Source organism: Pogona vitticeps, chromosome 11 (genome assembly GCF_051106095.1).
Source record: "Pogona vitticeps strain Pit_001003342236 chromosome 11, PviZW2.1, whole genome shotgun sequence".
Classification (NCBI taxonomy): Eukaryota; Metazoa; Chordata; class Lepidosauria; order Squamata; family Agamidae; genus Pogona; species Pogona vitticeps.
In genome coordinates this window covers 8,275-32,013 of record NC_135793.1, presented here as the reverse complement: position 1 = coordinate 32,013, position 23,739 = coordinate 8,275, and the positions used below count along the sequence as shown (strand labels likewise).

Sequence of the window (23,739 nt, the reverse complement as noted above, 5' to 3'; positions counted from 1 at the left end):
CATCTCAGGATCCGCCACCGGACAGGGACCCTTCAGGAGCGGCACTTTTATTTTTGTAAAATTTTATTTAGAATATAACATTACAAAACAAAGTGAAAACACTAACCCATCAATCACTACAAGACCAAGTAGACGAACATCAAAAATTAAAAGTAATAACCCACTACTAACTAAAGCAATCCCTCCGCCCTTTTGGGATCAAGTGATTGGAATAAAAAAGAGATTGCTTTGAAGTCTGTACAAAGACTGGGGGGGGAGAATGAAGGGGGCGATTAAATTAGAGGACCTGCGCTTTTAATTCCCATAGCTGGGAAACGGGGGGGGGGGGGCAAGACGGCTTGGGTCCTCCGGCTTGAGGTGGGCAGGAGAGGGAGGAGAGAAGTGGACGGACAGGCGAGTAGAGGAATTGTCTAGGGCGTTTGTCCTCAGAGGGCCTTTCATGCTGACGATCTAGCCTGTCGTAATCAGAGGGCAGGTCCTCCGGGCCCGCCTCTTCCTAGAATTCCACCTGGGGACGTTCTAGCCTTCAGATTTCAGAGGGCAGATCCTCCCGGCCCGCCTCTTCCTGGAATGCCACTTGGGAACATTCTAGGCTTTGAACAAAAGAGGGTAGGTCCTCCGGGCCCGCCTCTTCCTGGTATTCGCCATGGGGGCCTTCTAGCCCTGTGGAGTCAGAGGGCAGGTCCTCCAGATCCGCCCCTCCCTGGAGTGTTGCCATGGGGACGCCAGGATGCTAAAGGCCGGTCTGTTCGGCTTTTGCAACCCCTGTGTCCCCACATTTTCTTTCCCCCGCACCCCGCCGCTGCCGAGATGCCGTTCCGGCTTCAAAGCCGGTGGAAGACAAGGCCTCCACTGGACGCTGCGCCACCCAAACCGGGGACGGTGGCTGGGTAAGGAGGCCCGGGGGTGAGAGTGGGGTGAGTGCTGAGCCCCTTCTCCACCGCCCCAAGATGGGCTTTGTAGGCCTTTAGGACATGAATCTGATCCAAGGTGGGAAAGGCGATCCTCGGGATTTTTCAAGTCTCTGGGCATGTGCAGAGTTACAGTTTGCATCCTCCCCCTGAGGCTGGCCCTTAAGGAAAGGATAAAAAGGGGGTCTGGGGGGATTTCCCTCCCTCCCTCCCTCCCTCTCTCTGCCTCCAAACCCCATAGGAAATGCAGGGCGGGACTCGGCCTCGTAGTCGTCTCCCTCACGTTTCACTGCATTATTTGAAGTTCTTCATAATTGTTTCTTTTATTTATTTTTTATCTATGTATGTAAGTAAGTATGCATGCATGTATGTATTTATGTCTGTGTTATTTATTTATTTGTTTACTTACTTACTTACTTACTTACTTACTTACTTACTTACTTACTTACTTATTTATTTATTTATTTATTTATTTATTTATTTATTTATGTGATTTATATGGTGCCCATCTGTCAGCGAAGGCCTCTCTGGCCAGTTTATTTGCGTTGTGATTTTATTATTCCACCCTGGAGAGGAGAGGGAGCTGTCTTTTTCTTCCCACCATCAAGGGGACCTGGGTTTGTGGCTGATTTCTACTGCTTTTAATTCCACCCCCTGGTCCCGCTTTTCTCCCCCTTTTCACAGCCGCTTGTACTTGTCATTTGGAATAACTGGATTTTCCCTTCCGAACCAGGTGTCGTTCTTTCAGTGAGCTCGTTCACGCGGATGCAGAGCTTCATCGTTCGTTTGCGCCACCTTGCAACCTCGAGGAACGACCGGATCCAGAAAGGTCGGCGGGTAAGTGTGCAGGGGGCCGGCGGGACGGTAGGCATCCCATGTGGGTCTGTCACGAGCCCCTCTGCCCCGTGACGGCCCTTGTAGTTGTTAACAGAGAAGAAAGGTGTGAAATAACGATTTAAAAAACCGCTCTGGGTAATTTTAACGCCCCTGGGCATGCACAGAGTTGCAGTTTTTAAACTTGCCGTTAGGATGGCCGGTTCAAAACAAAAAAGGATTAAGGCAGATGTGTGTACAGGTGCGTATGTCTCTCGGCCCTTTACGCCTGCAGGACATGGCGAGCTGTCTCCAGTCTCCCTCCCAGCTCGGGTTCGAGTCCCGAGGTGGAGATTCCTGAGGACTTCCGTCTCCCCTTCTTTCCCGCCAAGGACGAGAGAAAGTGCAGTTCGGGGCTGAGTGCCGTGACGGTCTTCTTTGTGTTTCATGTAAGTTATTATTTTATTATTGCTCTTCTTCTGGCTTTTATTGTTCTTGTCTCCTCCAGCGCGCACGGGGGGGGGGGGAGCAGGGCCGAAGGAAGGTTGGAGGACCCTCTCGCCCTACGCCGTGATCTGGCAGGCAGAGGAGGCCTTTTCTTTTTCCCTGTTCAGGCTGCCAGCAGACAGCTTTCTGCCTTTGTTGTATTTATTCGAAGAGCTCAGGCGGCAGTGCTTCAGAGGAGTCTGTCATCCATTATTAGGGTTCTTTAAAACAAACGCACCCACGTTTCCCTGCATCCTTCCCATGAGTCTCAGCCCATCTGTAAGAGACGGAGACCCCCTTACGTTCTCGGTCGTGGCACTATAGGATCCCACTCCCTTCTCTAAATCTCAAAAAAATACAGTGAAAGGGCCCACCAAGGCAGGGTGGGGAGGGGGATTGGAATCATCTGTTTCTTAATATCCTAGTAAAGTGTCTTCTTTAAAGTACGTTCATCGCCGGCCGGTTTTACATCTGAACTTGCATGGGTAATGGGTAATGGTGAATATGCAAAAGGGTTGCCAATAAAACCTGAAAATTCTCATTCCCCCCCACCTGCATTCTCTTTTGTGTGAGCGCGTGTGTTACTTTTTAGACTTCAGGAAACGGCTTTGGACCATGAGTTTCTTCTCTTATTTTTTTATTTATTTATTTATTTATTTATTTATTTATTTATTTATTTATTTATTTATTTATTTATTTATTTATTTATTTATGTATGTAATTTATATGCCTCCCACTCTACCCAAAGGTCTCTGGGCGGCTTACAACAATTAAAATTCAATACAATAAAATATAAAATGATTAAAATACAATTCAAATACGATTAAAATACAATTAAAATTGCCATCATAAAGACCCACAGCTACGGGGCGTGGACAACGGTAAAGAAGATCCAGGCGCAGACATCTGGTAGCTTTCCGATTAAACAGTGTACCAATTAAACAGCCGCCTAGAGTGGTCGAAATGACCAGATAGGCGGGGTATAAATAGAATAAAGAAATAAAGAAATAAATTGCCACCTGTTACAGCGTGGACAGTAGGGCAAAAAGCCTCTTCCTGCAAGTCGCCATGGGGACCTTCTAGCCCTTTGCACTCGGAGAGCAGGTCCTCCAGGCCCGCCCCTGAACTTGCATGGGTAATGGGTAATGGTGAATATGCAAAAGGGTTGCCAATAAAACCTGAAAATTCTCATTCCCCCCCACCTGCATTCTCTTTTGTGTGAGCGCGAGTGTTAATTTTTAGACTTCAGGAAACGGCTTTGGGACCATGAGTTTCTTCTCTTATTTTTATTTATTTATTTATTTATTTATTTATTTATTTATTTATTTATTTATTTATTTATTTATTTATTTATTTATGTAATTTATATGCCTCCCACTCTACCCAAAGGTCTCTGGGCGGCTTACAACAATTAAAATTCAATACAATAAAATATAAAATGATTAAAATACAATTCAAATACGATTAAAATACAATTAAAATTGCCATCATAAAGACCCACAGCTACGGGGCGTGGACAACGGTAAAGAAGATCCAGGCGCAGACATCTGGTAGCTTTCCGATTAAACAGTGTACCAATTAAACAGCCGCCTAGAGTGGTCGAAATGACCAGATAGGCGGGGTATAAATAGAATAAAGAAATAAAGAAATAAATTGCCACCTGTTACAGCGTGGACAGTAGGGCAAAAAGCAATAATAATAAGAAGAAGAACAATAACAATAACTGCAACAATAATAATCATTTATAACTGTATCTATTTATTACCGTTTCATGCAGTAATCTTATTAAGGCACACAAATATTTTAATTTAAAGAAAGGACGCTTAGTTCAAATGAGAAATTACAGATATCTAAAACCACCTTTACAAGTGGCTGATAAAGGAGAAAAGGGGAGGGGGGTTACTAATAAAAAGCAGGCGAAATAGACAAGCACCGAAAGTTCATTGAATTGCAGTCGTCCTCTTGAACGTTGGGAGACGAACCAGGAAAAAAAGACACGAGGAGGTTTCCTCCTCCCCAGTCCCTGGGAGAGCGAGGCGCCCTTCCTTTTCTTCCTCCACCTCCACCTCCTCCTCCTCCTCCTAGGTCCCTCTCAGGATATGCCCCCCCCATCGAGCAGGAGCCGTTTAGGAGCCGCGCTTTTAATTCCCCCAGCCGGGAAGCCTGGGGGGGGGGTGTGAAATGGCTAGGGTCCTCCGGCATGAGGCTGCCAGCAGAGGGAGCCGAGAAGTGGCCGGCCAAGGGAGTAGAGGCACCGTCTAGCACGCTTGGACTCAGAGGGCCTTTCATGCTGACGTTCTAGCCTTCAGAACTCACAGGGAGGTCCTCTGGTCCCGCCTCTTCCTGGCAGTTGCCCCAGAGCCATTCTAGCCTTTTGAAATCAGAGGGCAGGTCCTCCGGGCACGCCTCTTCCTGTCGCGTCGCCATGGAGCCGCTCCCAGCCAATGGAAATCAGAGGGCAGGTCCTCAGGGTCCGCCTCTTCCTGCAAGTCGCCATGGGGACCTTCTAGCCCTTTGCACTCGGAGAGCAGGTCCTCTGGGCCCGCCCCTTCCTGTCCCGTTGCCATGGCGACGCTGAGACGCTAAAGGCCGGTGCGTCACGCTTTTCCTTCCCCACCGTGTCTCCCCATTATTTGTCCGGCCTGCCCCTGCGGCACCCAGAGGCTGTTCCGGCTGCAAGGCCGGTGGCAGACCCAGCCTGCGCTGGACGCTGCCCCGCTCCGACCGGGGACGGCGGCTGGGTAAGGAGGCCCGTGGGGGAGGGTGGGGTGACTGCTGGGACCCTTCTCCCCACCCCATGATGGGCTTTGTAGTCCTTCAGGAGATGAATCTGATCCAAGGTGGGAAAGGCGGTCTTCGGGATTTTTCAAGTTTTGGGGCATGGACAGAGTTACAGTTGGTCTCCTCCCCACGAGGCTGGCCCTTAAGGAAAGGATTAAAGGGGGTCTGGGTGGATTTCGCTCCCTCCCTCGGCCTCCAAACCCCATAGGAAATTCAGGGCGGGACTCGGCCTTGTACTCGTCTCCCTCACTTTTCACTGCATTAAAATATTTGAAGTGTTTCATGGTTGTTTCTTTTATTTATTTTTTATGTGTGTAAGTATGCACGCATGTATTTATTGATGCATGTGCTTGTTTGTTTGTTTGTTTGTTTGTTTGTTTGTTCTGCGATTTATATAGCACCCATCTGGCAGCCAAGGCCTCTCTGGCCCGTTTGTTTGCGTTGCGATTGCGTTGCGGCCTTGCAGTCGTCTCCCTCACTTTTCACTGCATTAAATTATTTGAAGTTCTTCATGGTTGTTTCTTTTATTTATTTTTTATGTATGCATGTAAGTATGCGTGCATGCATGTCTGTATTTATGTGTGCTTGTGTGTTATTTATTTATTTATTTGCTTATTGATTTATGTGATTTATATGGCGCCCATCTGTCAGCGAAGGCCTCTCTGGCCAGTTTATTTGCGTTGTGATTTTATTATTCCACCCTGGAGAGGAGAGGGAGCTGTCTTTTTCTTCCCACCATCAAGGGGACCTGGGTTTGTGGCTGATTTCTACTGCTTTTAATTCCACCCCCTGGTCCCGCTTTTCTCCCCCTTTTCACAGCCGCTTGTACTTGTCATTTGGAATAACTGGATTTTCCCTTCCGAACCAGGTGTCGTTCTTTCAGTGAGCTCGTTCACGCGGATGCAGAGCTTCATCGTTCGTTTGCGCCACCTTGCAACCTCGAGGAACGACCGGATCCAGAAAGGTCGGCGGGTAAGTGTGCAGGGGGCCGGCGGGACGGTAGGCATACCATGTGGGTCTGTCACGAGCCCCTCTGCCCCGTGACGGCCCTTGTAGTTGTTAACAGAGAAGAAAGGTGTGAAATAACGATTTAAAAAACCGCTCTGGTAATTTTAACGCCCCTGGGCATGCACAGAGTTGCAGTTTTCAAACTTGCCGTTAGGATGGCCGGTCCAAAACAAAAAAGGATTAAGGCAGATGTGTGTACAGGTGCGTATGTCTCTCGGCCCTTTACGCCTGCAGGACATGGCGAGCTGTCTCCAGTCTCCCTCCCAGCTCGGGTTCGAGTCCCGAGGTGGAGATTCCTGAGGACTTCCATCTCCCCTTCTTTCCCGCCAAGGACGAGAGAAAGTGCAGTTCGGGGCTGAGTGCCGTGACGGTCTTCTTTGTGTTTCATGTAAGTTATTATTTTATTATTACTCTTCTTCTGGCTTTTATTGTTCTTGTCTCCTCCAGCGCGCACGGGGGGGGGGGAGCAGGGCCGAAGGAAGGTTGGAGGACCCTCTCGCCCTACGCCGTGATCTGGCAGGCAGAGGAGGCCTTTTCTTTTTCCCTGTTCAGGCTGCCAGCAGACAGCTTTCTGCCTTTGTTGTATTTATTCGAAGAGCTCAGGCGGCAGTGCTTCAGAGGAGTCTGTCATCCATTATTAGGGTTCTTTAAAACAAACGCACCCACGTTTCCCTGCATCCTTCCCATGAGTCTCAGCCCATCTGTAAGAGACGCAGACCCCCTTACGCTCTCGGTCGTGGCACTATAGGATCCCACTCCCTTCTCTAAATCTCAAAAAAATACAGTGAGAGGGCCCACCAAGGCAGGGTGGGGAGGGGGATTGGAATCATCTGTTTCTTAATATCCTAGTAAAGTGTCTTCTTTAAAGTACGTTCATCGCCGGCCGGTTTTACATCTGAACTTGCATGGGTAATGGGTAATGGTGAATATGCAAAAGGGTTGCCAATAAAACCTGAAAATTCTCATTCCCCCCACCTGCATTCTCTTTTGTGTGAGCGCGAGTGTTAATTTTTAGACTTCAGGAAACGGCTTTGGGACCATGAGTTTCTTCTCTTATTTTTATTTATTTATTTATTTATTTATTTATTTATTTATTTGTTTGTTTGTTTGTTTATTTATTTATTTATTTATTTATTTATTTATTTATTTATTTATTTATTTATTTATTTATTTATTTATTTATTTATTTATGTAATTTATATGCCTCCCACTCTACCCAAAGGTCTCTGGGCGGCTTACAACAATTAAAATTCAATACAATAAAATATAAAATGATTAAAATACAATTCAAATACGATTAAAATACAATTAAAATTGCCATCATAAAGACCCACAGCTACGGGGCGTGGACAACGGTAAAGAAGATCCAGGCGCAGACATCTGGTAGCTTTCCGATTAAACAGTGTACCAATTAAACAGCCGCCTAGAGTGGTCGAAATGACCAGATAGGCGGGGTATAAATAGAATAAAGAAATAAAAAAATAAATTGCCACCTGTTACAGCGTGGACAGTAGGGCAAAAAGCAATAATAATAAGAAGAAGAACAATAACAATAACTGCAACAATAATAATCATTTATAACTGTATCTATTTATTACCGTTTCATGCAGTAATCTTATTAAGGCACACAAATATTTTAATTTAAAGAAAGGACGCTTAGTTCAAATGAGAAATTACAGATATCTAAAACCACCTTTACAAGTGGCTGATAAAGGAGAAAAGGGGAGGGGGGTTACTAATAAAAAGCAGGCGAAATAGACAAGCACCGAAAGTTCATTGAATTGCAGTCGTCCTCTTGAACGTTGGGAGACGAACCAGGAAAAAAAGACACGAGGAGGTTTCCTCCTCCCCAGTCCCTGGGAGAGCGAGGCGCCCTTCCTTTTCTTCCTCCACCTCCACCTCCTCCTCCTCCTCCTCCTAGGTCCCTCTCAGGATATGCCCCCCCCATCGAGCAGGAGCCGTTTAGGAGCCGCGCTTTTAATTCCCCCAGCCGGGAAGCCTGGGGGGGGGGGTGAAATGGCTAGGGTCCTCCGGCATGAGGCTGCCAGCAGAGGGAGCCGAGAAGTGGCCGGCCAAGGGAGTAGAGGCACCGTCTAGCACGCTTGGACTCAGAGGGCCTTTCATGCTGACGTTCTAGCCTTCAGAACTCACAGGGCAGGTCCTCTGGTCCCGCCTCTTCCTGGCAGTTGCCCCAGAGCCGTTCTAGCCTTCTGAAATCAGAGGGCAGGTCCTCCGGGCACGCCTCTTCCTGTCGCGTCGCCATGGAGCCGCTCCCAGCCAATGGAAATCAGAGGGCAGGTCCTCAGGGCCCGCCTCTTCCTGCAAGTCGCCATGGGGACCTTCTAGCCCTTTGCACTCGGAGAGCAGGTCCTCCGGGCCCGCCCCTTCCTGTCCCGTTGCCATGGCGACGCTGGGACGCTAAAGGCCGGTGCGTCACGCTTTTCCTTCCCCACCGTGTCTCCCCATTATTTGTCCGGCCTGCCCCTGCGGCACCCAGAGGCTGTTCCGGCTGCAAGGCCGGTGGCAGACCCGGCCTGCGCTGGACGCTGCCCCGCTCCGACCGGGGACGGCGGCTGGGTAAGGAGGCCCGTGGGGGAGGGTGGGGTGACTGCTGGGACCCTTCTCCCCACCCCATGATGGGCTTTGTAGTCCTTCAGGAGATGAATCTGATCCAAGGTGGGAAAGGCGGTCTTCGGGATTTTTCAAGTTTTGGGGCATGGGCAGAGTTACTGTTGGTCTCCTCCCCACCAGGCTGGCCCTTAAGGAAAGGATTAAAGGGGGTCTGGGTGGATTTCGCTCCCTCCCTCGGCCTCCAAACCCCATAGGAAATTCAGGGCGGGACTCGGCCTTGTACTCGTCTCCCTCACTTTTCACTGCATTAAAATATTTGAAGTGTTTCATGGTTGTTTCTTTTATTTATTTTTTATGTGTGTAAGTATGCACGCATGTATTTATTGATGCATGTGCTTGTTTGTTTGTTTGTTTGTTTGTTTGTTTGTTTGTTTGTTTGTTTGTTCTGCGATTTATATAGCACCCATCTGGCAGCCAAGGCCTCTCTGGCCCGTTTGTTTGCGTTGCGATTGCGTTGCGGCCTTGCAGTCGTCTCCCTCACTTTTCACTGCATTAAATTATTTGAAGTTCTTCATGGTTGTTTCTTTTATTTATTTTTTATGTATGCATGTAAGTATGCGTGCATGCATGTCTGTATTTATGTGTGCTTGTGTGTTATTTATTTATTTATTTGCTTATTGATTTATGTGATTTATATGGCGCCCATCTGTCAGCGAAGGCCTCTCTGGCCAGTTTATTTGCGTTGTGATTTTATTATTCCACCCTGGAGAGGAGAGGGAGCTGTCTTTTTCTTCCCACCATCAAGGGGACCTGGGTTTGTGGCTGATTTCTACTGCTTTTAATTCCACCCCCTGGTCCCGCTTTTCTCCCCCTTTTCACAGCCGCTTGTACTTGTCATTTGGAATAACTGGATTTTCCCTTCCGAACCAGGTGTCGTTCTTTCAGTGAGCTCGTTCACGCGGATGCAGAGCTTCATCGTTCGTTTGCGCCACCTTGCAACCTCGAGGAACGACCGGATCCAGAAAGGTCGGCGGGTAAGTGTGCAGGGGGCCGGCGGGACGGTAGGCATCCCATGTGGGTCTGTCACGAGCCCCTCTGCCCCGTGACGGCCCTTGTAGTTGTTAACAGAGAAGAAAGGTGTGAAATAACGATTTAAAAAACCGCTCTGGGTAATTTTAACGCCCCTGGGCATGCACAGAGTTGCAGTTTTCAAACTTGCCGTTAGGATGGCCGGTCCAAAACCAAAAAGGATTAAGACAGATGTGTGTACAGGTGCGTATGTCTCTCGGCCCTTTACGCCTGCAGGACATGGCGAGCTGTCTCCAGTCTCCCTCCCAGCTCGGGTTCGAGTCCCGAGGTGGAGATTCCTGAGGACTTCCATCTCCCCTTCTTTCCCGCCAAGGACGAGAGAAAGTGCAGTTCGGGGCTGAGTGCCGTGACGGTCTTCTTTGTGTTTCATGTAAGTTATTATTTTATTATTACTCTTCTTCTGGCTTTTATTGTTCTTGTCTCCTCCAGCGCGCACGGGGGGGGGGGAGCAGGGCCGAAGGAAGGTTGGAGGACCCTCTCGCCCTACGCCGTGATCTGGCAGGCAGAGGAGGCCTTTTCTTTTTCCCTGTTCAGGCTGCCAGCAGATAGCTTTCTGCCTTTGTTGTATTTATTCGAAGAGCTCAGGCGGCAGTGCTTCAGAGGAGTCTGTCATCCATTATTAGGGTTCTTTAAAACAAACGCACCCACGTTTCCCTGCATCCTTCCCATGAGTCTCAGCCCATCTGTAAGAGACGCAGACCCCCTTACGCTCTCGGTCGTGGCACTATAGGATCCCACTCCCTTCTCTAAATCTCAAAAAAATACAGTGAGAGGGCCCACCAAGGCAGGGTGGGGAGGGGGATTGGAATCATCTGTTTCTTAATATCCTAGTAAAGTGTCTTCTTTAAAGTACGTTCATCGCCGGCCGGTTTTACATCTGAACTTGCATAGGTAATGGGTAATGGTGAATATGCAAAAGGGTTGCCAATAAAACCTGAAAATTCTCATTCCCCCCCACCTGCATTCTCTTTTGTGTGAGCGCGAGTGTTAATTTTTAGACTTCAGGAAACGGCTTTGGGACCATGAGTTTCTTCTCTTATTTTTATTTATTTATTTATTTATTTATTTATTTATTTATTTATTTATTTATTTATTTATTTATTTATTTATTTATTTATTTATTTATGTAATTTATATGCCTCCCACTCTACCCAAAGGTCTCTGGGCGGCTTACAACAATTAAAATTCAATACAATAAAATATAAAATGATTAAAATACAATTCAAATACGATTAAAATACAATTAAAATTGCCATCATAAAGACCCACAGCTACGGGGCGTGGACAACGGTAAAGAAGATCCAGGCGCAGACATCTGGTAGCTTTCCGATTAAACAGTGTACCAATTAAACAGCCGCCTAGAGTGGTCGAAATGACCAGATAGGCGGGGTATAAATAGAATAAAGAAATAAAGAAATAAATTGCCACCTGTTACAGCGTGGACAGTAGGGCAAAAAGCAATAATAATAAGAAGAAGAACAATAACAATAACTGCAACAATAATAATCATTTATAACTATATTTATTTATTACCGTTTCATGCAGTAATCTTATTAAGGCACACAAATATTTTAATTTAAAGAAAGGACGCTTAGTTCAAATGAGAAATTACAGATATCTAAAACCACCTTTACAAGTGGCTGATAAAGGAGAAAAGGGGAGGGGGGTTACTAATAAAAAGCAGGCGAAATAGACAAGCACCGAAAGTTCATTGAATTGCAGTCGTCCTCTTGAACGTTGGGAGACGAACCAGGAAAAAAAGACACGAGGAGGTTTCCTCCTCCCCAGTCCCTGGGAGAGCGAGGCGCCCTTCCTTTTCTTCCTCCACCTCCACCTCCTCCTCCTCCTCCTCCTAGGTCCCTCTCAGGATATGCCCCCCCCATCGAGCAGGAGCCGTTTAGGAGCCGCGCTTTTAATTCCCCCAGCCGGGAAGCCTGGGGGGGGGGGGTGAAATGGCTAGGGTCCTCCGGCATGAGGCTGCCAGCAGAGGGAGCCGAGAAGTGGCCGGCCAAGGGAGTAGAGGCACCGTCTAGCACGCTTGGACTCAGAGGGCCTTTCATGCTGACGTTCTAGCCTTCAGAACTCACAGGGCAGGTCCTCTGGTCCCGCCTCTTCCTGGCAGTTGCCCCAGAGCCGTTCTAGCCTTCTGAAATCAGAGGGCAGGTCCTCCGGGCACGCCTCTTCCTGTCGCGTCGCCATGGAGCCGCTCCCAGCCAATGGAAATCAGAGGGCAGGTCCTCAGGGCCCGCCTCTTCCTGCAAGTCGCCATGGGGACCTTCTAGCCCTTTGCACTCGGAGAGCAGGTCCTCCGGGCCCGCCCCTTCCTGTCCCGTTGCCATGGCGACGCTGGGACGCTAAAGGCCGGTGCGTCACGCTTTTCCTTCCCCACCGTGTCTCCCCATTATTTGTCCGGCCTGCCCCTGCGGCACCCAGAGGCTGTTCCGGCTGCAAGGCCGGTGGCAGACCCGGCCTGCGCTGGACGCTGCCCCGCTCCGACCGGGGACGGCGGCTGGGTAAGGAGGCCCGTGGGGGAGGGTGGGGTGACTGCTGGGACCCTTCTCCCCACCCCATGATGGGCTTTGTAGTCCTTCAGGAGATGAATCTGATCCAAGGTGGGAAAGGCGGTCTTCGGGATTTTTCAAGTTTTGGGGCATGGGCAGAGTTACTGTTGGTCTCCTCCCCACCAGGCTGGCCCTTAAGGAAAGGATTAAAGGGGGTCTGGGTGGATTTCGCTCCCTCCCTCGGCCTCCAAACCCCATAGGAAATTCAGGGCGGGACTCGGCCTTGTACTCGTCTCCCTCACTTTTCACTGCATTAAAATATTTGAAGTGTTTCATGGTTGTTTCTTTTATTTATTTTTTATGTGTGTAAGTATGCACGCATGTATTTATTGATGCATGTGCTTGTTTGTTTGTTTGTTTGTTTGTTTGTTTGTTTGTTTGTTTGTTTGTTCTGCGATTTATATAGCACCCATCTGGCAGCCAAGGCCTCTCTGGCCCGTTTGTTTGCGTTGCGATTGCGTTGCGGCCTTGCAGTCGTCTCCCTCACTTTTCACTGCATTAAATTATTTGAAGTTCTTCATGGTTGTTTCTTTTATTTATTTTTTATGTATGCATGTAAGTATGCGTGCATGCATGTCTGTATTTATGTGTGCTTGTGTGTTATTTATCCGGGCCCGCCTCTTCCTGTCCCGTTGCCATGGTGACACGGACGCTAAAGGCCGGTGTGTCACGCTTTTCCTTCCACACCGTGTCGCCCCATTATTTGTCCGGCCTGCCCCTGCGGCGCCCAGAAGCTGTTCCGGCTGCAAGGCCGGTGGCAGACCCGGCCTGCGCTGGACGCTGCCCCGCTCCGACCGGGGACGGCGGCTGGGTAAGAATGTCCGTGGGGGAGGGTGGGGTGACTGCTGGGACCCTTCTCCCCCACCCCATGATGGGCTTTGTAGTCCTTTAGGAGATGAATCTGATCCAAGGTGGGAAAGGCCACCAAGTCTCTGGGCATGTGCAAAGTTACCGTTGGTCTCCTCCCCATGAGGCTGGCCCTTAAGGAAAGGATTAAAGGGGGTCCGGGTGGATTTCGCTCCCTCCCTCCCTCTTTCTGCCTCCAAACCTCATGGGAAATGCAGGGCAGGACTCATCCTGGTAGTCGTCGCCCTCACATTCAATCACTTGAAGTTCTTCATGCTTCATTCTTTTATATATTTTAATTTAATTACTTATTTAATTATATATTTATTTGATTTATATAACGCCCATCTGGCAGCCAAGGGCACTCTGGGCTGTTTGTGTTGTGATTTTATTATTTCACCCTGGAGAGGCGAGGGAGCCGTCTTTTTCTTCCTAGCATCAAGGGGACCTGGGGTTGTGGCTCATTTCTACTGCTTTTAATTCCACCCGCTGCCCTCTGGTTTTCTCCCCCTTTGTGCAGGCGCTTGTACTTGTCATTTGGAATAACTGTATTTTTCCCCTCTTAAGCAGGTGTCGTTGTGTCCATGAGATCATTCATGTTGACGCAGAGCTTCATAGTTCATTTGCTTCAACCAGTGCGCCACGTGGCTCTCATAAGGATGGAGGTTCCATATGGAACTGCAGTTTTCTCCATTTTCCTTCAATCAAAGTTAGAAAAAAAAAATATTTGAACGTCTGTGACAAACTAGCGCTAATTAGGCAGCAACGGGTTGTGATGCAGGGTAACGCCAACAGAGTAAGGTCACGTTCATTTACCGAGAGGATGTCGCACAAAGGTGACAGCCAGGGGCAGAGGTGGGAAAAAATATCCTGAAATTCAGGTTTCCAAGACACTATTATTTATTTATTCATTTTATCTAAAATACTTTTAGCCCGCCTTTCTCCTTAAAGAGGCCACTTACATTGTTGAAAGATAATAGTTAAAGCAGAAGCAAGGACTATCCAACAGTGGTTTACATCATTAAAAGGCCATATTTAAAGTTAGGACCAATGAATACAGAGAGGCACCTTCCATCAACCAAATATTATATTAAAGGTAAAAACAATATATGAATAAACAAACAAACTAAAATCACTGTGAATAAAGCAAAACACTAGTAGTACTAAACATCCAGTCATAGGTATAATGCATGAAAATCCACCTAAAAACCACACTTAGGCAGCCAGACAGTCCGGGAAGATTTGCCTGAAGAGAAAGGGCTTTATAGGTCAAAACCAGCTGTTTAAATTGAGCCCCGAAACAATTGGCAGCCTGTGGAGCTGCCGTTATACAGGGGCGGCGCGATCAGTATGATGACCCATAGTCCGCAATCCGGCTGCCGCGTTTCAGTCCTGCGGAAGCGTTGTGACACTTTCCATCGACGGGACCACATGGAGCCTGTTAGCCCACTGGTTCTTAACCTTTGTTACTCAGATGTTTTTGGACTGCAACTCCCAGAAGCCTTCACCATCAGCTCTGGTGGCTGAGGTTTCTGGGAGTTGCAGTTCAAAAACACCTGAGTAACAAAGGTTAAGAACCACTGTGTTCGCCAATCTAGATTGATTACTAAGCTACAATAATGGGTACTTCTTGAGCCTACAGTGGCTCCTTATGATACACTGCCCGTATATGATTAACCCGCACCCCATCCCCACGGAAGGCCAGACTCCTGGGCTCTTTCAGAAGCAACGCTGATCGAAGGCTAGAGGTAGGGGTGTATTTATTTATTTTATATCCCGCCTATCTGGTCTTACGACTACTCTCATGTATGATGAGCAACTGTCTCCAAGTGAAGATTAGTGAGTCCTTGCAGAGTGTATCCTGTCTGTTTTGGATAGCCTCTGAAGGAAAGTCTATGAAGGGATTTCCTTCACCCCGTCATCCTATAAAGAAAAATACAGAATTAAATCTCGTTCACCAACTCCCCTGCTGAAAAGCCAGCTATAGAAGGCTTACACCTTCCTCTATATAGGAAGAGACACCAAAGCATCCTTGAAGAAAAGCCCACAAAGGGATTTCCTTCATCCTGTCATCCAATAAAGAAAAAACTAAGCTTGCCATATTAACGTTAAGAAGCACATTAACATGAAAAGCATTCCTTTGCATTTTGTTTCTTTCTCTTTTGGCAGGGAACAAGAAAAGAAAGCATAAGAACACTAATACTAATAGAGAAAACGGAAGCTCCTCGTCCACACGTTCATAGAAGAACTTTCAGTGGCTGCATGAAGCTGCAAGCACCTCCTCCTCATGTCTCCGATGCTCCTGTTAAGGCAAAGTAAAATATTTAGTCTCACCGGATCGCTTCCTACAAATCCGCTTCATCTAGAGAACCTGACAAATAGCCCTCCAACTTAGACGACGATGAAGATTTTATTCATTTGACATTTTTCTACCCTGTCTTCCTGCTAAAAAGAGGACCCAAGGCGACTCACAGGATTAAAAGACAATATTTAAAAGTTAAAATCAGTCATTAATTCCAAAAATTGTATAACATCGTTATTCCTGTCATGATTATTGCTAACAAAAATACCCCGTTTGCTGTAGTAGAGAGAGCACGTTAATAAATCAGCAAGCCTGGGTTCAAATACCCACCGAGAGGAGTAACATTGAATTAAACAAGAGCATTGAATTAAACATTCTGCTGTTGGATGAAAATTGGTATCATTCACTTTGAAACCTAGGCGTTATGTTTCTTGCATACAATTTTTCCATCTAGAACACACAGGCAGGGGTGGCTGCCAGTTTTTGTTTATTAAGTACATGCCTAGAAGAGACAAACCCACTGCTTTATTTTCCTTTTTGGGAATGTCTTCTTTTTTTTGTTTTGTTTTGTTTTTGCCACACCCACTGAAAGAGGTTTTGGGGGGAAAGAACATTCCTTAGGCAACATTCGATTCCCTGAAATAAAGCCAACGTTGCATAAGTCGTTGTTTTGTCTGGTGTGTTTTTTTTTTAAACGCACACTTAGAATGGCCAAATTAGAAATTCCAAGTTCCCAATTTATTTAGTAGATTTGGACACCCCAGTTGAAGAAAAATAAGATTGACCAGTGACTGATGTTTCATCAGGGAAGCCAAAATAGGAGGACAGTATTTTTAGGCAGCACTGTTTTCATTCACCAATGCATATTAAGTTTGTTGTACAATACTTTCATTTCATTTTGCAGTTGAGTCATTTTAGCAGCATGTCATCATTCAAGAGGAAATCTTTGAAGCGAAGACGCTGCTTAACAGTCTCAGCAACACATAGGCAAGAAGAGGAAAACATTAACCCCTGCAAATCACTGAGCCGAAAACTCTGCAGAGCACAAGATACATTAAAAAGGGGGGTGTTTGGCTATTTGATAGGGGTCGGGTGGGGAGACAGTAGATTAGACCCTCCTGAGCAACCACTGGATTGCAGTAGAGTAACACAGGTCCCCCATGAGAGGTTTTATCAGAGAGAGTCAAGATTTCCAACCTACCGGAGGCGGCTAAAAAAAGAGGTAATAAACGACTTGACTTTGTGTAGAAAAGGCTGCCAAAGTGGCTCAAACTTTTTTAGGGGCTCGTCAGATGGAAACAACCCCCCCACCCCGCTGAACAGTATTTGTTGAGGAAAAGCCTGCCTGAAGAGACAAGTCTCCACCTGCTTGGACAAGGACAGCACGGAGAACACTTCTCCTTTAAGGGAAGAGATGCAGCGTACCAGGAGCAAGATGCTCGCAAAGCATCATGTCCGGTTACCGGGTTTGTTTTTTTACAGCCAAAACCAAAGATTTTGTGTCCTTGTAAAGGGTAGAGTTAGTTCTTGTGGACTGAGGTCCATTTCAGGAATCAAGAACCTGTGCTGCTTTTAAGATCACAAGTTTCCCATTTAGGCATTTGTTGGGGGACTCCTGGATGACTTCCAAGGAGGGGGAGCCCTATTCTTCAGGCTTTCCCCACCGAAATTCCCATGGCTGGAGGTGAGGCGGGGAGGACCAGTTTTTCCATAAGAGGATCAAGAGTACCAAGCTGTTAAAGAAGACCCAGGCACAGTAAGCAAAAAATAGAAAGCAAAAAAAGAAAAGAAAGAAAGAAAGAAAGAAAGAAAGAAAGAAAGAAAGAAAGAAAGAAAGAAAGAAAGAAAGAAAGAAAGAAAGAAAGAAAGAAAGAAAGAAAGAAAGAAAGAAAGAAAGAAAGAAAGAGAAGAAAAGAAAAAAAGAAAAGGAAAGTGTGCTGCTTCTATACCGCCCCATAGTGCTTCAAGCACTCTCAGGGTGATTTACAAGTTAATTATGCAGGCTACACATTGCCCCCACCCAGCAAGCTGGGTACTCATTCTACCAACCTCGGAAGGATAGAAGTCTGAGCCAACCTTGAGCCGGCTACCTGGGATCGAACCCCAGGTCGTGAGCAGTTTTGGCTGCAGTACAGCATTTTAACCAGTCCACCACGAGGCTCTCATAAGGATGGAGGTTCCATATGGAGCTGCAGTTTTCTCCATTTTCCTTCAATCAAAGTTAGAAAAAAAATAATATTTGAACGACTGTGACAAACTAGCGCTAATTGGACAGCAACGGGTTGCGATGCAGGGCAACGCCAACAGAGTAAGGTCACGTTCATTTACCAAGAGGATGTCACACAAAGTTGACAGCCAGGGGCAGAGGAGGGAAAAAATATCCTGAAAGTCAGGTTTCCAAGACACTATTATTTATTTATTCATTTTATCTAAAATACTTTTAGCCCGCCTTTCTCCTTAAAGAGGCCACTTACATTGTTGAAAGATAATAGTTAAAGCAGAAACAAGGACTATCCAACAGTGGTTTAGATCATTAAAAGGCCATATTTAAAGTTAGGACCAATGAATACAGAGAGGCACTTTACATCAACCAAATATTATATTAAAGGTAAAAACAATATATGAATATTATAAATAAACAAACTAAAATCACTCTGAATAAAGCAAAACACCAGTAGTACTAGAAATCCAGTCATTTGTATAACGCATGAAAATCCACCTAAAAACCACACTTAGGTAGCCAGACAGTCTGGGAAGATTTGCCTGAAGAGAAAGGGCTTTATAGGTCAAAACCAGCTGTTTAAATTGAGCCCAGAAACAATCGGCAGCCTGCGGAGCTGCCATAACACGAGGGCAAGGCGATCCCTATCAGGAACCACAGTCCGCAATCCGGCCACCACGTTTTAGTCCTGCGGAAGTATCTTGACACTTTCTATCGACGCGACCAGTTGGAGCCCGTTACCCAATCTGGATTGATTATTAAGCTACAATAAAGGGTACTTCTTGAGCCCACAATCACTCCTTATGATAAACTACCCCTATGGGCTTAACTCCCACCCCCCACTCCACCTGCACAGAAGGCTAGACTGCTGGTCTCCTTCAGAAGCAACGCCGACGCAAGGCCAGAGGCGTGGGATGTACGATGAGCAATTACCTCCATGTGAAGATCCCTGAGCGGTTGCAGAGCGGATCCCGTCTGTTTATGGATCTCCATAGGAAGATAGCCAAAATAACCCCTGAAGGGATTTTCTTTTCCCCGTCATCCTATAAAGAAAAATACAGAATCAAATGTTCTGTACAGAATCCCCATCCTAAAAAGACAGCTATAGATTGCTTACACGTTCCTCTATATAGGAAGAGACACGAAAGCATCCTTGAAGGAAAGCCCACGAAGGGATTTCCTTCGTCCTGTCATCGTACAAAGAAGAAACTAATCCTGGCACATTAACGTTAAGAAGCACATTAACATCCAAAGCATTAGTTTACATTTTGTTTCTTTCTCTTCTGGCAGGTATTAAGAAGAAGAAACCACCACAGCACACGTTCCTTTATCAATACTAATAGAGAAAACGGAAGCTCCTATTCCACACATTTATAGAAGACGTTACGGCCGCTCTATGAAGGCGCAAGCACCTCCTCTCGACGTCTCCGATGCTCCTACTAAGGGAAAGTAAACTATTTAGTATCACCGGATCGCTTCTTACAAATCCGCTTTGTCTAGAGAACCCGACAAACAGCCCTCCAACTTATGAGTTCTAAGACGACCGTGTAGATTTTATTCATTTGAAGTTTTTCTACCCTGTGTTCCTGCTGAAAACAGGACCCAAGGTGACTCACAGCATTAAAAGACAATATTTATAAGTTAAAATCAGCAATCAACCCAAAAATTTGTATAACATCGTTATTCCTATCCTGATTATTCCTAACGAAAACATCCAGTTTTGTGTAGTGGAGAGAGTACGTTAAGAAATCAGGAAGTCCGGGCTGAAATCCTCGTTGAGAAACATCACAGAGCATTAAATTAAGCATTCTGCTCTTGGTTCTTAACCTTTGTTACTCGGATGTTTTTGGACTGCAAGTCCCAGAAGACTTCACCATCAGGTCTACTGACTGAGGTTTCTGGGAGTTGCAGTTCAAAAACACCTGAGTAACAAAGGTTAAGAACCACTGTGTTAGTCAATCTAGATTGATGACTAAGCTACAATAATGGGTACTTCTTGAGCCTACAGTGGCTCCTTATGATACACTGCCCATATATGATTAACTCCCACCGCCACGGAAGGCCAGACTCCTGGGCTCTTTCAGAAGCAACGCTGATCCAAAGCTAGAGGTAGGGGTGTATTTATTTATTTTATATCCCTCCTATCTGGTCTTACGACCACTCTCATGTATGATGAGCAACCGTCTCCAAGTGAAGATTAGTGAGTACTTGCAGAGTGTATCCTGTCTGTTTTGGTTAGCCTCTGAAGGAAAGTCTATGAAGGGATTTCCTTCACCCCATCATCCTATAAAGAAAAATACAGAATTAAATCTCGTTCACCAACTCCCCTGCCGAAAAGACAGCTATAGAAGGCCTACACCTTCCTCTATATAGGAAGAGACACCAAAGCATCCTTGAAGAAAAGTCCACGAAGGGATTTCCTTCGTCTTGTCATCCTATAAAGAAAAAACTAAGCTTGCCGTAGTAACGTTAAGAAGCACATTAACATGAAAAGCATTCCTTTGCATTTTGTTTCTTTCTCTTTTGGCAGAGAACAAGAAAATAAAGCATAAGAACACTAATACTAATAGAGAAAACGGAAGCTCCTCTTCCACACGTTCATAGAAGTTTCAGTGGTTCCATGAAGCTGCAAGCGCCTCCTCCTCGTGTCTCCGATGCTCCTGTTAAGGCAAAGTAAAATATTTAGTCTCACCGGATCGCTTCCTACAAATCCGCTTCATCTAGAGCACCTGACAAATAGCCCTGCAACTTAGACCACGGTGTAGATTTTATTCATTTAAAGTTTTTCAACCCTGTTTTCCTGCTAAAAACAGGACCCAAGGGGACTCACAGCATTAAAAGACAATATTTAAAAGTTAAAATCAGTCATTAATTCCAAAAATTGAATAACATCGTTATTCCTATCATGATTATTGTCAACAAAAATACCCCGTTTGCTGTAGTAGAGAGAGCACGTTAATAAATCAGCAAGCCTGGGTTCAAATACCCACCGAGAGGAGTAACATTGAATGAAACAAGAGCATTGTATTAAACATTCTGCTGTTGGATGAAAATTGGTATCATTCACTTTGAAACCTAGGCATTGTTTCTTGCATAGAATTTTTCCATCCAGAACACACAGGCAGGGGTGGCTGCCAGTTTTTGTTTATTAAGTACATGCCTAGAAGAGACAAACCCACTGCTTTATTTTCCTTTTTGGGAATGTCTTCTTTTTTTTGTTTTGTTTTGTTTTTGCCACACCCACTGAAAGAGGTTTTGGGGGGAAAGAACATTCCTTAGGCAACATTCGATTCCCTGAAATAAAGCCAACGTTGCATAAGTCGTTGTTTTGTCTGGTGTTGTTGTTTTTTTAACGCACACACACTTAGAATGGCCAAATTAGAAATTCCAAGTTCCCGATTTATTTAGTAGATTTGGACACCCCAGTTGAAGAAAACTAAGATTGACCAGTGCCTGATGTTTCATCCGAGAAGCCAAAATAGGAGGACAGTCTTTTTAGGCAGCACTATTTTTATTCAGAAATACATATTCATTTTGTTGCAGGTTCATTTCATTTTGCGGTTGAGTCATTGTAGCAGCCTGTCATCATGGAAGAGGAAATATTTTGAACGAAGCTGCAGTTTAATAGTCTGTGCAACACAGAGGAAACCATTAAGTCCTTGAAATTATTGAGCCAAAACCTCTGGACAGCACAAGATCCATTAAAAAGAGGTTGTTTGGCTATTTGATGGGGTCGGGCTGGCAGACAGTAGATGAGACCCTCCTGGGGGGGGGGGAATTGCAGGAGAGTAACACAGGTCCCCGACTATAGGTTTTATCAGAGAGAGCCTAGATTTCCAAACAACCGCAGGCAACTAAAAAGGAAGGTAATAAACGACTTGACTTTGTGTAGAAAAGGCTGCCAAGGTGGATCAAACCTTTTCTAGGGGCTCCTCAGATGGAAACACTCCCCCCGCCCCGCTGAACACCCAATTTATCACCCCCCCCCAACAAACTGTGAACGTTGATCCGAAGACGAGGGAAAAAGGCTTCTTGGTCAGGCTTGGCTACCTGAAATCCGAAACGAACTTGTGGAGCAAGCGAAGAAGAAGCAGCAAGAGCAGCAGCAGCCGCCGCCGCCGCCGCCGCCGCCGCCGGCGGTCTCCTCCGGTTGACGACACAGCGGGCAGCCAGCAAACCCCCCCCCCTTTCGTTTAGATACGAAACGCGCGAGGTGAGGGGCTCTACGTCACGAGACTGCCCAGTTAATTGGGGGGCGTATCGGGCAGTGGATTGAATTCAACCAATGGGCTTTAAAAAAACCCGGGAGGAGGCGGTGCTGCGGAAAGTGAGGGAAATGCCGGTTGAGGGGCGTTTCGACTTCGGGTTCCCATGCGAAAGCAAGTCGGGGTCGTTCTCGTGCGGGGGCTGGGGGGGGTTGAGTTCTACGCGGGGAAGCGTTCGAGGTACTAATGAAGGGACTGTGCCGTGCCAGAGGTGGTTTTTGTTTCTTTCGTTGGTTAAGCAAAAGAGAGAAGAGGTTAAGAGTGTCTAGGGTTCCGTTGGGGAGGTGCACCTCTTTGTACGATTCAAGTGAAGGGGGAGCGTTTGAGTGTTTTACTTGTCCTGGGAAAGGTTTTTGAAAATGTGAAAGGTTTTGAAAGGAAAAGGGAACGAGTTGCTCTAAGGGGTCCGTGTTGCTTTGTTAAAGGGCAGTGCGGAGGTGCGGTATTTAAATGACTGAAAACTGAAATCTTGCAGGCGGCAGTGATTTGAATAAATTGCATGTGGGTTTTTGTTCGTTAGGGTTTAGTCATTTGTGCCGTCGTAATTGTGCGTTTGAATTCTTATTTGAAAAGAAATGTTTAAAAAAATCTAAAAAGTTGTCACTGAATCACGGGACGGTGATTTGGAAGTGAGGTATTTAAAGCTCTGTAAGGTGAATTGTTTGAGGTCACAGCGATCGGTATAAATAGCATGTGGGTTTGCGTTCTTTAGGGTTTACAGTTCTGGTTCCTTTTGTATTAATTAGCGCCATCCCAAGCGCGGTCCGGAGTCTGTATGTGAAGAGCAATGCTTAAAAAATCGGCGTAAGGGGTGTGCAATGCATTGTGGGAGCGTGGAGAGAAATGAGCGTTTAAAGTAGGGTTCGGGTTAAAGTAGCGCAAGGTGTATTTTTGGAGTTGAGAGAGATGTGAACAAATTCGGTTTGTCTTTGTTCGTGTGGTTTAATCGTTTGAAATGTGGTTTTGGCGAGCACATTTGTGGAACGCATGGAGGAGGGTTTGTAGAAACGACTGAAAGCTTTGTGTAAAGAGAAGAATGGTAGGGGAGAGTCGTTATGGGCAAAGGAGTGTAAAAGGACTAAAAGTGAAAGCGTAAGAAAAAGCCAGGAAGCTGCATTTTGTTGAATTGAATGCGAGCTGCAAGAGTTGAGGTTTGAAGGTTTTAAATGCGTGATCTGCGTAAAAGGGTCCCATAATGCATCGTGGAGGGTTTCTAGCAATGTTTTTCAAGATTGGTGTAAAAATAAGAATTGGAGGGGAGAGTTGGGGTGGTAAATGGAGTGGAAGACGAAAAAGAAGTGTGAACAGACCGCAATAGAAGGCGAGATGGAATTTTTTGAGCCCACTGTGACCTAGAAGGCTGCAGGATTGGGGGTTTTAAATAGCAATCGGGTTCTAGTAATGTTATAAGGAGAGAGCTGTAGGTTAGGTGCTGTAGAGGTGGATGGCAGCTAACTGAGTGGGAGGAGGGGCAGAGTAGAGGGGGAGGGGCAGAGTAGGAGGGGGGCCCAGTAGGGGGGGTGGAGCAGAGGGGGCGGAGTAGGGAGGGGGTGGAGCTGAGGGGGGCAGAGTAGGGAGGGGACAGAGGAGGGGGGGTGGAGCAGGAGGGGGGGTGGAGCAGGAGGGGGGCGAGCAGGAGGGGGGGCGGAGCGGAGGGGGGCAGAGTAGGGAGGGGACAGAGTAGGGGGGGGTGGAGCAGGAGGGGGGGGCGGAGCGGAGGGCGGAGCCGAGGGCAGGGCGGAGGAGAAGGTGGGGCGGGGCGGAGCCGCGGGAGGGGCAGATTTTTTGGCGGCGCGGGCTCGCGCGCGCGCGCGCGCTGCGCGAGCCCGCGCCGCCAAAAAATCTGCCCCTCCCGCGGCTCCGCCCCGCCCCACCTTCTCCTCCG

The 23,739-nt window shown here is 46.7% G+C and overlaps 1 protein-coding gene and 1 long non-coding RNA gene across 8 annotated transcripts; one reads left to right on the top strand and one right to left on the bottom strand.

The window, feature by feature from the left end:
* The first annotated feature begins 322 nt into the window (after positions 1-322).
* Positions 323-16,029, top strand: LOC144584493 (uncharacterized). 4 transcript variants are annotated; one of them, XM_078380740.1, is made up of 8 exons: positions 323-890; positions 1,645-1,748; positions 2,020-2,173; positions 5,860-5,963; positions 6,234-6,387; positions 9,501-9,604; positions 9,876-10,029; positions 15,236-16,029. In XM_078380740.1, exons 1-3 carry the CDS (start codon positions 731-733, stop codon positions 2,083-2,085), a joined length of 330 nt encoding a protein of 109 aa, XP_078236866.1. In that variant the 5' UTR covers positions 323-730; the 3' UTR covers positions 2,086-2,173; positions 5,860-5,963; positions 6,234-6,387; positions 9,501-9,604; positions 9,876-10,029; positions 15,236-16,029. The 4 variants fall into 4 exon arrangements, 2 of the variants coding, with proteins under 2 accessions (XP_078236866.1, XP_078236865.1); XR_013538768.1 differs by lacking the exons at positions 323-890; positions 1,645-1,748 and having other exon boundaries at positions 1,956-2,173; XR_013538769.1 differs by lacking the exons at positions 323-890; positions 1,645-1,748; positions 2,020-2,173 and adding an exon at positions 4,833-4,951.
* LOC140702202 (uncharacterized) lies at positions 13,949-21,769 on the bottom strand. 4 transcript variants are annotated; one of them, XR_013538770.1, is made up of 5 exons: positions 21,640-21,769; positions 18,855-20,249; positions 18,438-18,632; positions 17,418-17,577; positions 13,949-15,368 (listed from the first exon to the last, which is right to left on the bottom strand). It is a non-coding gene; the product is annotated as an uncharacterized LOC140702202 (long non-coding RNA). The 4 variants fall into 4 exon arrangements; XR_013538773.1 differs by having other exon boundaries at positions 18,523-18,632; XR_013538771.1 differs by having other exon boundaries at positions 20,154-20,249; positions 21,640-21,763.
* Positions 21,770-23,739: the final 1,970 nt, after the last annotated feature.